The sequence below is a fragment of the Pezoporus occidentalis genome, unplaced genomic scaffold, assembly GCF_034315485.1.
Source record: "Pezoporus occidentalis ecotype Australia unplaced genomic scaffold, CSIRO_AGI_Poc_V1 ctg355, whole genome shotgun sequence".
In the NCBI taxonomy this organism is placed as follows: domain Eukaryota; kingdom Metazoa; phylum Chordata; class Aves; order Psittaciformes; family Psittacidae; genus Pezoporus; species Pezoporus occidentalis.
In genome coordinates this window covers 1-11,191 of record NW_026915538.1, presented here as the reverse complement: position 1 = coordinate 11,191, position 11,191 = coordinate 1, and the positions used below count along the sequence as shown (strand labels likewise).

The 11,191-nt window shown below is 60.9% G+C and overlaps 3 protein-coding genes across 3 annotated transcripts; all 3 read right to left on the bottom strand.

Moving 5' to 3' along the window:
- Positions 1–240: 240 nt before the first annotated feature.
- LRRC10B (leucine rich repeat containing 10B) lies at positions 241–1,305 on the bottom strand. Its single transcript, XM_062630535.1, has one exon. It carries the CDS (start codon positions 1,303–1,305, stop codon positions 445–447), a length of 861 nt encoding a protein of 286 aa, XP_062486519.1. The 3' UTR covers positions 241–444.
- Positions 1,306–3,296: 1,991 nt separating this feature from the next.
- SAXO4 (stabilizer of axonemal microtubules 4) lies at positions 3,297–6,759 on the bottom strand. The gene is made up of 9 exons (XM_062630522.1): positions 6,520–6,759; positions 6,331–6,439; positions 6,011–6,237; positions 4,258–4,367; positions 4,121–4,171; positions 3,950–4,036; positions 3,770–3,873; positions 3,621–3,694; positions 3,297–3,530 (listed from the first exon to the last, which is right to left on the bottom strand). Exons 1-9 carry the CDS (start codon positions 6,662–6,664, stop codon positions 3,409–3,411), a joined length of 1,029 nt encoding a protein of 342 aa, XP_062486506.1. The 5' UTR covers positions 6,665–6,759; the 3' UTR covers positions 3,297–3,408.
- Positions 6,760–7,047: 288 nt separating this feature from the next.
- SDHAF2 (succinate dehydrogenase complex assembly factor 2) lies at positions 7,048–8,942 on the bottom strand. The gene is made up of 3 exons (XM_062630536.1): positions 8,626–8,942; positions 7,391–7,500; positions 7,048–7,272 (listed from the first exon to the last, which is right to left on the bottom strand). The coding sequence occupies exons 1-3, from the start codon at positions 8,940–8,942 to the stop codon at positions 7,133–7,135; spliced, it is 567 nt and encodes a 188-aa protein (XP_062486520.1). The 3' UTR covers positions 7,048–7,132.
- Between the last annotated feature and the right edge of the window lie 2,249 nt (positions 8,943–11,191).

Here is an 11,191-nt window from a genome sequence, read left to right as displayed (position 1 = left end):
GCGCTGCTTTACCTGTCCTGCCCCACAGAGCCGGGAGCAAAGGATACCCATGGGGGTGTTGCGGTGGCTGCAGAAGGTCCCCACGTCCATGGGGATGCCCAGCTCTCAGCAGCACCTTGCTGCCCACCAGGACCTGCCCCGTAGGCAGGTGGTGGGGTCCATGGGGTCACCCATCGGGGGAGACGGCTGCTTCCCCCATCCAAGGCACGCTGTGGTTAATGGGATGCTCCAAGGTGCGTTTGTGGATCCCAGTGTAGAACCATGAGACAGCTCTTTGCTGTCCCAAGGGAGATGCTGATGCTGGGGCTGTTTTCATTGCATGGAGGCCGTGAGCTTCCTTCTTCCCCAGCCCCAGCTGGGAGATGCTGGTCCTTGGGAGCCTGCCCGGGGCTGCGCATCCCTCTGCGGTGCTTCCCTACGGGTGTCCGGCTGCAGCGCGGCGGCTCACGTTTCCCCTGGGGAGCCCGGCAGGGCTGCGGATCCACCCTCCCCGTCCTCCAGCAGCGGCGACCCATCGCGGGGAGCCACCGGTGGGGCCTCGGCGCCTTCCTCCTCTTCTTCCTCTTGGCGCTGGAGGCTCTCCAGGCGCTCCTGCCTCGCCTCCATGAACTCCTGCGCCCCGTTCCCCACCAGCCTCACGGCATCCCCGACGCGGGGCGGCCGCTGCACGGGGTTGTGGTCGTAGGAGAAGAGGCGCAGGGCGGCGAGGCCGCTGAGGTCGGGGAAGCGGGCGATGCGGTTGCGATCCAGGTCGAGGACGCGGAGCTGCCCCATGCGCAGCAGCGCCGGGGGGAACTCCTCGAAGCGGTTCCCGTAGAGCCAGAGCCCCCGCAGCCCGGCCATGCGGGGCAGCGCCGCGGGCAGCCGGGACAAGCGGTTGTCCCCCAGCTGCAGGCTGCGGAGCTCGGGGAGGCGTAGGAGGGCCCCGGGGAAGCGGGCCAGGAAGTTGCCCTCCAGCCACAGGCAGCGCAGGCTCTGCAGGCGGGCGAAGGCTGGCGGCAGCCCCTGCAGCCCGTTGCGGCCCAGGTAGAGATGCGCTAAGCAGGGCAAGCGGCACAGAGCCTCGGGCACCTCCATCAGCTCGTTGCCGTCCAGCGCCAGCGTGCGGAGGTGCCGGAGCGCCGCCAGCTCGGCGGGCACGTCCCGCAGCCCGGCCCCGCTCAGGTAAAGCTTCCGCAGCTCCCGCTGAGCCCAAAGCCCGGCCGGGACCCGGCCTGCCCGCACCGGCACCCGCTGCTCAGCCCCGTCCGGGCCCTCGGCCACGGCCGCCCGAGCCCCGCGGCCCGCGGAGCCGCCGCTGCCCATCGCAACGAGGGCAACGCCGTCGCCACGGCAACGCCAATGGGAAGGCGGGGATACCTGCGCCGAGGCCACGCCCCCCCCCCCCCCGAGGGCCCTGCCTGTACCTCTCTGGGCCATCATCGCCCTGCCTGTACCTCACCCTGGGCCACCGTTGCTCTGCCCTGCCTCTACCCTGCCCCACCATTGCTCTGCCCTGCCTGTGCCCTTCTTGTACCCCATTCTGTGCCACCATTGCTGTCATGCCCTGCCTGTGCCCTTCTTGTACCCCATTCTGTGCCACCATTGCTCTGTCTCACCCTGCCTGTACCTCACCCTGCCCCATCGCTCTGCCCTGCCTGTGCCCTTCTTGTACCCCATTCTGCACCACCATTGCTGTCACCCCCTGCCTGTACCTCACCCTGCCCCACCATTGCTCTGCCCTGCCTGTGCCCTTCTTGTACCCCATTCTGTGCCACCATTGCTGTCCTGCCCTGCCTGTACCTCACCCTGCCCCACCATTGCTCTGCCCTGCCTCTACGCTGCCCCTCCCTGCCTGTACCTCACCCTGCCTGTGCCCTTCTTGTACCCCATTCTGCACCACCATTGCTCTGTCACCCCTGCCTGTACCTCACCCTGCCCCACCATTGCTCTGCCTTGCCTCTGCCCTTCTTGTACCCCATCCTGCACCACCATTGCTGTCATGCCCTGCCTGTACCTCACCCTGCCCCACCATTGCTCTGCCCTGCCTGTGCCCTTCTTGTACCCCATTCTGTGCCACCATTGCTGTCCTGCCCTGCCTGTACCTCACCCTGCCCCACCATTGCTCTGCCCTGCCTCTACGCTGCCCCTCCCTGCCTGTACCTCACCCTGCCTGTGCCCTTCTTGTACCCCATTCTGCACCACCATTACTCTGTCTCACCCTGCCTGTACCTCACCCTGCCCCATTGCTCTGCCCTGCCTGTGCCCTTCTCATACCCCATCCTGCACCACCATTGCTCTGTCACCCCTTGCCTGTACCTCACCCTGCCCCACCATTGCTCTGCCCTGCCTCTGCCCTTCTTGTACCCCATCCTGCACCACCATTGCTGTCATGCCCTGCCTGTACCTCACCCTGCCCCACCATTGCTCTGCCCTGCCTCTACGCTGCCCCTCCCTGCCTGTACCTCACCCTGCCTGTGCCCTTCTTGTACCCCATTCTGCACCACCATTGCTGTCACCCCCTGCCTGTACCTCACCCTGCCCCACCATTGCTCTGCCCTGCCTGTGCCCTTCTTGTACCCCATTCTGCACCACCATTGCTGTCACCCCCTGCCTGTACCTCACCCTGCCCCACCATTGCTCTGCCCTGCCTGTGCCCTTTTTGTACCCCATTCTGTGCCACCATTGCTGTCACCCCCTGCCTGTACCTCACCCTGCCCCACCATTGCTCTGCCCTGCCTGTGCTCTGCCTCACTCCTGCCTGCATCCCACCTGTCCCCACCCCAGGCAGCAGCAGCGCCTTGCTCCTCTCTCCTAGCTCCCTGTCCATCATCTGCCTGTGCCCACGTTGCCCCTTCCCCTGCTGGGTCCCTCTATCAGGCTCAGCACCTCCCTGGGTACCAGGCTATGGGCGGGTGGGGGGGGTCCTTCTGTTATCACCCACACCCCCTGGCACCCCTGGGTGCTGCTGCACCCCACGAAGCCTTGTTAGTGCCCCAAGGCCATGGAGGGCACGGATGAAACCCGCAAGTGACAACCCCATGGCACAGCTGCCACCTTCCTCCTCCTCTCGCTGCCCACCCCAGCCAGCCTTGCCTGCTTTTCCCTGCCTGAAATCAGCTGTGTCATCCCAAAGGCAGCTCGGATAAGCCGGGCTCATACAGCCCTCCAGTGGCTGTCGGCCACACAGCACCTCCAGTTCCCCCGCCCCAGATCCTCCTGCTCACCTTTGGGGTGCAGGCAGCCCCCCAAACGATGCCTGTGAGCAGCCACCACCCCTCTATGGGAGTGACAATGCCAATGGCGTTATGCCCAAGAAGGTTGCTTTGCAGTCTTTATTCCTCCACGTGGGAAGAAAGGGAACTTCCAGGGATTTGGGGATCAACAATGAAGCTGGGGTTACTCCTAAAGGTGGGGCAACGGGGGGCATCACACCAGGAGGTGGTCAATGACGTCCCCCAGCCTTGTGGGGTGGTTGTTGGTGCTGAAGCCGCTGGGATGCTGGGGCTGGATTCCATCAAAGGGTCTCGCTATCCAGGTTGCATCCCGGGCTGGAATATCATGGATGGGGTGGTAAAGCTGGAACCCCCTCTTTGGGGGCTGCAAACCACCACCCCCCCCCATGGCCACCCCAAATTCACCTGGAGCTGCAGGGGATGGGGTTAGGCAGCTGGTCACACATTGGCCATAGTTAGTGGCGTACCCTGATGGCTCCTGTGGGATGGAGGCAAGTTGGGAACACGTTCCCATGGGATGAGGATGGGGATAGGGATGGGACCACGCACCCATCATCCTGCCAGCAGCCTGCCTGCCCAGCAGCCTGGCCTGGGTCTCTCGGGTTGCCTCCAGCCCTCGGGAGACGAGGGATGCTGAGTGTCCCAGCGTGGGCAAGACCTGTGTAGGGACAGCGGGTGAGGATGAGGAGGACACAGAGGGATGGGGATGGACAACGGGATGGGATGCTGCTCACCACCCTGCCCAGGCAGCTCGGTCCCTCCCGGGTGAAGCTGCTGCCTCGCTTGGAGGCTGGTGGCAGCGTTGGGAGCGTCTCGTTGCCCTGCAGGAGGATGGAAGGGGATAAGGGGGTGATGACACCTCCGTGGGGTGTCCCCTCGTCACCCCGTCCCCTCGGCCCACTTACGTGGCTGCGCACAGAGGGCAGGTAATCCCTTGTGGTGAGGCTGACGCTGAGCTGTGGGGAGAGAAGAAGTGTCCCATGGGGTGCAAATGGGAGTGGAGGGGACTGGGAGGGAGAGAAGTGTCCCATAGGGTGCTCACGGGCTGGCCCTGCTGGATTGGCAGAGGTGGCAGGAAGGAGTCGGTCCTCTTGGTGCCTTTGGTGAAGCCTGATGGCTCCTTGGTGCCAAGGGTGACCTTCTGCAGGGTATCTGTGGGGAGCAGGAGGGCAGGGAGGGAGTCCCATTGTCTCCAGTCCTGTCCCCAACAGTGTCCATGCCATGGCATTAACTGGTGTCACAGGGCCTGGGGGACCCTTGTGTTTGGGGATGCACAGGGATGGGTGATACAGGTCAGGGGGTCCCCAAACCCTCCTTGGGGTCAAAGATCCACCAATGCCCCAAAACACCCTCAAGTTGGAGCTGGTCTTGGGACCACTGGCACTCCAAAAGCCTCTTGGTGATGGAGCTGGTCCTGGAACCACCAACACCCCAAATCCCTATGGGGATGGAGCTCACCCCAGGACCACCAACACCCCAAATCCCCATGGGGATGGAGCTGATCCCAGGACCACCAACACCCTAAATCCCCATGGGGATGGAGCTGATCCCAGGACCACCAACACCCTAAATCCCCATGGGGATGGAGCTGATCCCAGGACCACCAACACCCCAAATCCCCATGGGGATGGAGCTGATCCCAGGACCACCAACACCCTAAATCCCCATGGGGATGGAGCTGATCCCAGGACCACCAACACCCCAAATCCCCATGGGGATGGAGCTGGTCCTGGAACCACCAACACCCCAAATCCCCATGGGGATGGAGCTGGTCCTGGAACCACCAACACCCCAAATCCCCATGGGGATGGAGCTGATCCCAGGACCACCAACACCCTAAATCCCCATGGGGATGGAGCTGATCCCAGGACCACCAACACCCCAAATCCCCATGGGGATGGAGCTGGTCCTGGAACCACCAACACCCCAAATCCCCACGGGGATGGAGCTCACCCCAGGACCACCAACACCCTAAATCCCCATGGGGATGGAGCTGATCCCAGGACCACCAACACCCTAAATCCCCGTGGGGATGGAGCTGATCCCTGGGCCACCAACACCCTAAATCCCCATGGGGATGGAGCTGATCCCAGGACCACCAACACCCTAAATCCCCATGGGCATGGAGCTGATCCCAGGACCACCACCACCCTAAATCCCCATGGGCATGGAGCTGATCCCAGGACCATCAACACCCTAAATCCCCATGGGGATGGAGCTGGTCCTGGAACCACCAACACCCCAAATCCCCATGGGGATGGAGCTGATCCCAGGACCACCAACACCCTAAATCCCCATGGGGATGCAGCTGATCCCAGGACCACCAACACCCCATATCCCCATGGGGATGGAGCTGATCCCAGGACCACCAACACCCTAAATCCCCATGGGGATGGAGCTGATCCCAGGACCACCAACACCCTAAATCCCCATGGGCATGGAGCTGATCCCAGGACCATCAACACCCTAAATCCCCATGGGGATGGAGCTGATCCCTGGGCCACCAACACCCTAAATCCCCATGGGGATGGAGCTGATCCCTGGGCCACCAACACCCTAAATCCCCACGGGGATGGAGCTGATCCCAGGACCACCAACACCCTAAATCCCCATGGGGATGGAGCTGATCCCAGGACCACCAACACCCTAAATCCCCATGGGGATGGAGCTGACCCCAAGATGACCATCACCCCAAAACCTTCTTGGGGATGGAGCTGGCCCTGGGACCATCAACACCCCTAAACCGCCCTGGGGATGGAGCTTGTGCAGGGACCACCAGCACCCCAAATCCATACCTGGCTGGAGAGGATCGGTGCAGCGGTTCTCCCTTAGTCTGGGCCGTCTCTGCTGGAGCCTCATGTGCTGGGGACTCACCATCCCCGCACGGAGGCAGGAAGGGGGGCACTCCTGCAGGTAGCCACTCTGTGGCTTGTGGATGTGGCAGGGCAGGATGCTCCTGCCATTGGGAAGCCAGAGGGGCTTGAAGTGCTCAGCAGTGGTGGCCATGGCATCCTGGCAGTGGCTGCAGTGGGAAGCCACATGGATGTGATGGAGCGGCCCCGAAACTTGTCCTCTTTGTCATCCCCCCCCCCAACCCATAGGCAAAGGCACCTACCCCTCTGCTACACTGTGTGGGTGCAGCAGGCAGGACATGGCTGAGTGGTTGTCGGTCACGGAGCCAGTGCCTGTGTGGTGGCCGAGCTGGGGACTGAAGCCTGGCTGGCCTGGGTGACAGCGGGGAAAGAGGGATGAGCTTTGGGAATGAGCCCACTCCACTTTTAGGGAAGGTTTTGGGCCCCCCTACCATGAGCCACGGGGTAGTTTGTGGCATAGAAGTCCATGAGGTCGGAGCTCCCCCCGGCGAGTGCCTTCTCTGAAGGGGACAGAGTGTCCATCCGCATGGACTGCGGCTCGATGCAGTGACAGGCAAAGGGACAAGCATCCTCCATGGTGCGGCTCTTCTGGAGAGCAGCTCCCTGCTGACCAGAAGGTCTGGAGCCTACGGAATGCTCTTGTGGAAGGGGACGTTATGATGGGGACAGTGTCTCCTGGGGACAGTGTCTCCTGGGGACAGTGTCTCCTGGGGACAGTGTCTCCTAGTAACGGCTCGGTCACACAATGCCACCGCTGCTTGGGTTCCGCTGTCGCTGTGCCACCCCACTGAGGGCACCGAGGAGCAGGATGCCCCACTCCAACCTCCCCCAGGTCCCCCCGAAAAGGGGTTTCAAAGGGACAGGTAGGAGCTGGAGGCAGCAATGAGCTGGCACGTGGAATTCCACCACCTCCCTCCTGAACGCTGCCAAAGAGCAGAGCCCTGAGCTCACAGTGCAGCCAGGAGCAGCCACAGCTTTATTCAGCATGACCTGAGAGTCTAAAGGAGCTGCTGGAGGAGGAGGGCCCCAGGGAGGGCAGCAGCATCACTGTTGTGAGCGGGGGGGCTCAAAGAGGTATTCCAGGTCCGGCTGCCGCAGCCTCTGCTCCCTGTTCTTGTTCTTGGCGAAGTCCCGCAGCTTGGCCATCACCTCGCTCTCAAACTCCACCGGGGTGGGCTTTGCTTCTGGGGTACCAAGAGGAAAGGGCAGTAAAGGAAGGGCTGTGTCCTCTCCCGAGGCACCCACACTCATCCCACCAGGGATGGGACAGGCAGGGCAGGGCAGGAGGGAGTTGCTCCGTACCTGTGGCCCAGTAGTAGATGTCCCAGTCGTTACTGGGCTCGTTGATGAGGCGGTCGTAGAGGTTCAGCTGGTGCTCACTCATGTGGTGCAGGTTCTCCTTTGCAAAGAGGCTGCAGAGAGGATGGGGGAGGATGCGTTGGGATGATGGGAAGAAGAGCCAGGCTGGCACCCAGCACGGTGCTGGAAGACACGAAGGAGCTTGGCCAAAAGACTTCCTCTCCATTAAACACTCCTCAAGTCCCAAAACACAACCGGCCGTGCCTGGTCTGTACATCCCAAAGGATTGCATATATCCTTCCCGAAGGATTTTGGCTCAAACATCAGCCAGGAGCTTCCTCACATGCCTCTGGCTCTGCCTCACCCTGTCCTGCAGCACTGATCACTGCATCCAGCATGGACCAGAGCAAAGCTCTTGCAGTGATCGGTCCAACAGGTCAGCAGCCATCCTCCAAGCAACATCCCATCTCCCGAGGTCTGGATTCCAGCTGCGCACTGAGCACCCCACCAAACACTTTGCTACAACGCTCAGGGCTCTTCATGGAATCCTGGAATCAACTGGGTTGGAAAAGACCTTTAGGATCATCCAGTCCAACCGTTCCCCACCACTAACCCATGGCACCGAGGCCTCGTCTCCACGGTGTGTGAACACTTGCAGGGCCGGTGCCCTGGGCAGCCTGTTCCAATGCCTGAGCACCCTCTGGGGCAGGAATTGTTCCTCAGCTCCATCTAAACCTGCCCTGGGGCAGCTTGAGGCCGTTTCCTCTTGTCCCATCCCTTGTTCCTTGGGAGCAGAGCCCAGCCCCTCCTGGCTCCATCCTCCTCTCAGGCACTTGCAGGCAGCCATCAGGTCCCCCCTGAGCCTTCTCTTCTCCACACTGAACCCCCCAGGTCCCTCAGCCCTTCCCCATCACACCTGGGCTCCAGGCCCTGCTCCAGCTCCGTTCCCTTCTCTGGCCCTGCTCCAGCACCTCAAGGTCTCTCTTGCAGTGAGGGGCCCAGAGCTGAGCACAGGATTCGAGGTGCAGCCTCCCCAGTGCCAATGTTACCTAAAAACCTTCGGAGATACCTTCAGGGAGCTGAACTAGAGCTCACCTCAAGCAGCTTTTCCCCCTCAGCTCTCCAGGGCTGATTCTCTCATCCCTGACCCTATCTGCAGGGCACAAAGTGCCAGGGCACCCTGGGGACAGAGCAGACCCAAAGGAGCAGGGCTGGAGGACGAGGAGCCCGCAGCTCACCTGAGCAGGATGCAGTTCTCCAGCATCCCCCTCTTGCGGCTCTCATAGAGCAGCCGGGCTCTCTTGGTCTCCAGGGGCTCGTCCGGACGCTCCTGCCATGGGGGCAATGGGATCTCCAGCAAATCCTTCCCGGATTCCGATGGGGAATCCCCTCGGTAGCCACGCTGCAGCAGCGCCAGGCCCAGGCACCGCCGGCACAGAGCCCTCCCGGGCAGGGAGCAGAGCTGTGCGAGGGACAGGGATGGTGCAGGGGACGTCAGGCCTGGTTGTCCCCGCACACACAGGACCCCCCAAACCCTGCTGGCCGTGACCCCCATCCCGTAAAGCCCTGCTGCTCCCATGGCCTCCCATATAATCCCTCATCAATCCCCCATCTATAACCCTCCAGAACCTCTTGCCCTCCCCATCTCCCATATAATCCCCCCCATCCTACACGCTTTCCCTCAGACTCCCCAACCCTCCATATAACCCCCTAAATGCCACCCCTGACCCCCCATCTGTAATCCCCAGACCCTCCTGCCCCCCTAAACCCCATATAACCCCCTAAATGCTGCCCTCAACACCCTCATAACCCCTCCTGCTCCACCCCACCTTATAAAGCCCCAGCCCCTGCTGCCCCCCCCCAACCTCCACAGAAGCCCTCGCAGACACCGCTGACCTCCAAGCCTCCATCCAGAACCCCACAGACCCTCTTGCCCCCCTGATCTCCCATAGACTCCCCAGATGCTGCTTCCAGTCTCCCCAACCTTGCTGGTCCCACCCCCCCCCCATACCTTGCTGTCCCTGAACCCCTACCTAACACCCTCCCGGTCCCCCATATAACACCCCTACATACTGCCCCTGACCCCCATCTAGAACCCCTTAGACCCCCCCTGCCCCCCAAACCCCAATATAACCCCCCAGACCCTCCTGCCCCCCAAACTCCTATAAAATCCCCCCCAGATCCTACAGTCCCCGATCCCACATATAAGCCCTCAAATACTTTTGTCCCCCCCAACCCATATAACCCCACATATATGCCCCAGACCCTGTGTATAAGCCCACATATAAACCTCCATATAACCCCCCGTATAACCTCCCGTACAACCCTCCGTATAACCCCACATATAACCCCACACATAACCCTCCATATAACCCCACACATAACCCTCCATATAACCCCACATATAACCCCACATATAATTCTCCATATAACCCCACATATAACCCCACATATAACCTCCCGTACAACCCTCCGTATAACCCCCTCAGACCCTCCTCCCCCACCTCACTCCCCTACAGAACCTCCCCAGACTCTCTTACACCCCCAACCACCCATATATCCCTCCATACACCCCCAACCACCCACATATCCCTCCATACACCCCCAACCACCCATATATCCCTCCATACACCCCCCAACCACCCATATATCCCTCCATACACCCCCAACCACCCATATATCCCTCCATACACCCCCCAACCACCCATATATCCCTCCATACACCCCCAACCACCCATATATCCCTCCATACACCCCCAACCACCCATATACCCCTCCATACACCCCCCAACCACCCATATATCCCTCCATACACCCCCCAACCACCCATATATCCCTCCACACACCCCCCAACCACCCATATATCCCTCCATACACCCCCCAACCACCCATATACCCCTCCATACACCCCCCAACCACCCATATATCCCTCCATACAATCCCAATCACCCATATATCCCTCCATACAATCCCCCAACCACCCATAGATCCCTCCATACACCCCCCAACCACCCATATATCCCTCCATACACCCCCCAACCACCCATGTATCCCTCCATACACCCCCAACCACCCATCCCTCCATACTCCCCCAACCACCCATATATCCCTCCATACGACCCCAACCACCCATATATCCCTCCATACACCCCCAACCACCCATATATCCCTCCATACAATCCCAATCACCCATATATCCCTCCATACAATCCCAATCACCCATATATCCCTCCATACTCCCCCAACCACCCATATATCCCTCCATACAGCCCCAACCACCCATATATCCCACCATACGCCCCCCAACCACCCATATATCCCTCCATACGCCCCCCAACCACCCATATATCCCTCCATACAATCCCAATCACCCATATATCCCTCCATACAATCCCAATCACCCATATATCCCTCCATACTCCCCCAACCACCCATATATCCCTCCATACAGCCCCAACCACCCATATATCCCTCCATACACCCCCCAACCACCCATGTATCCCTCCATACACCCCCCAACCACCCATGTATCCCTCCATACACCCCCCAACCACCCATATATCCCTCCATACACCCCCAACCACCCATATATCCCTCCATACGCCCCCCAACCACCCATATATCCCTCCATACACCCCCCAACCACCCATATATCCCTCCATACACCCCCAACCACCCATATACCCCTCCATACACCCCCCAACCACCCATGTATCCCTCCATACATCCCCCAACCACCCATGTATCCCTCCATACACCCCCCAACCACCCATGTATCCCTCCATACACCCCCCAACCACCCAT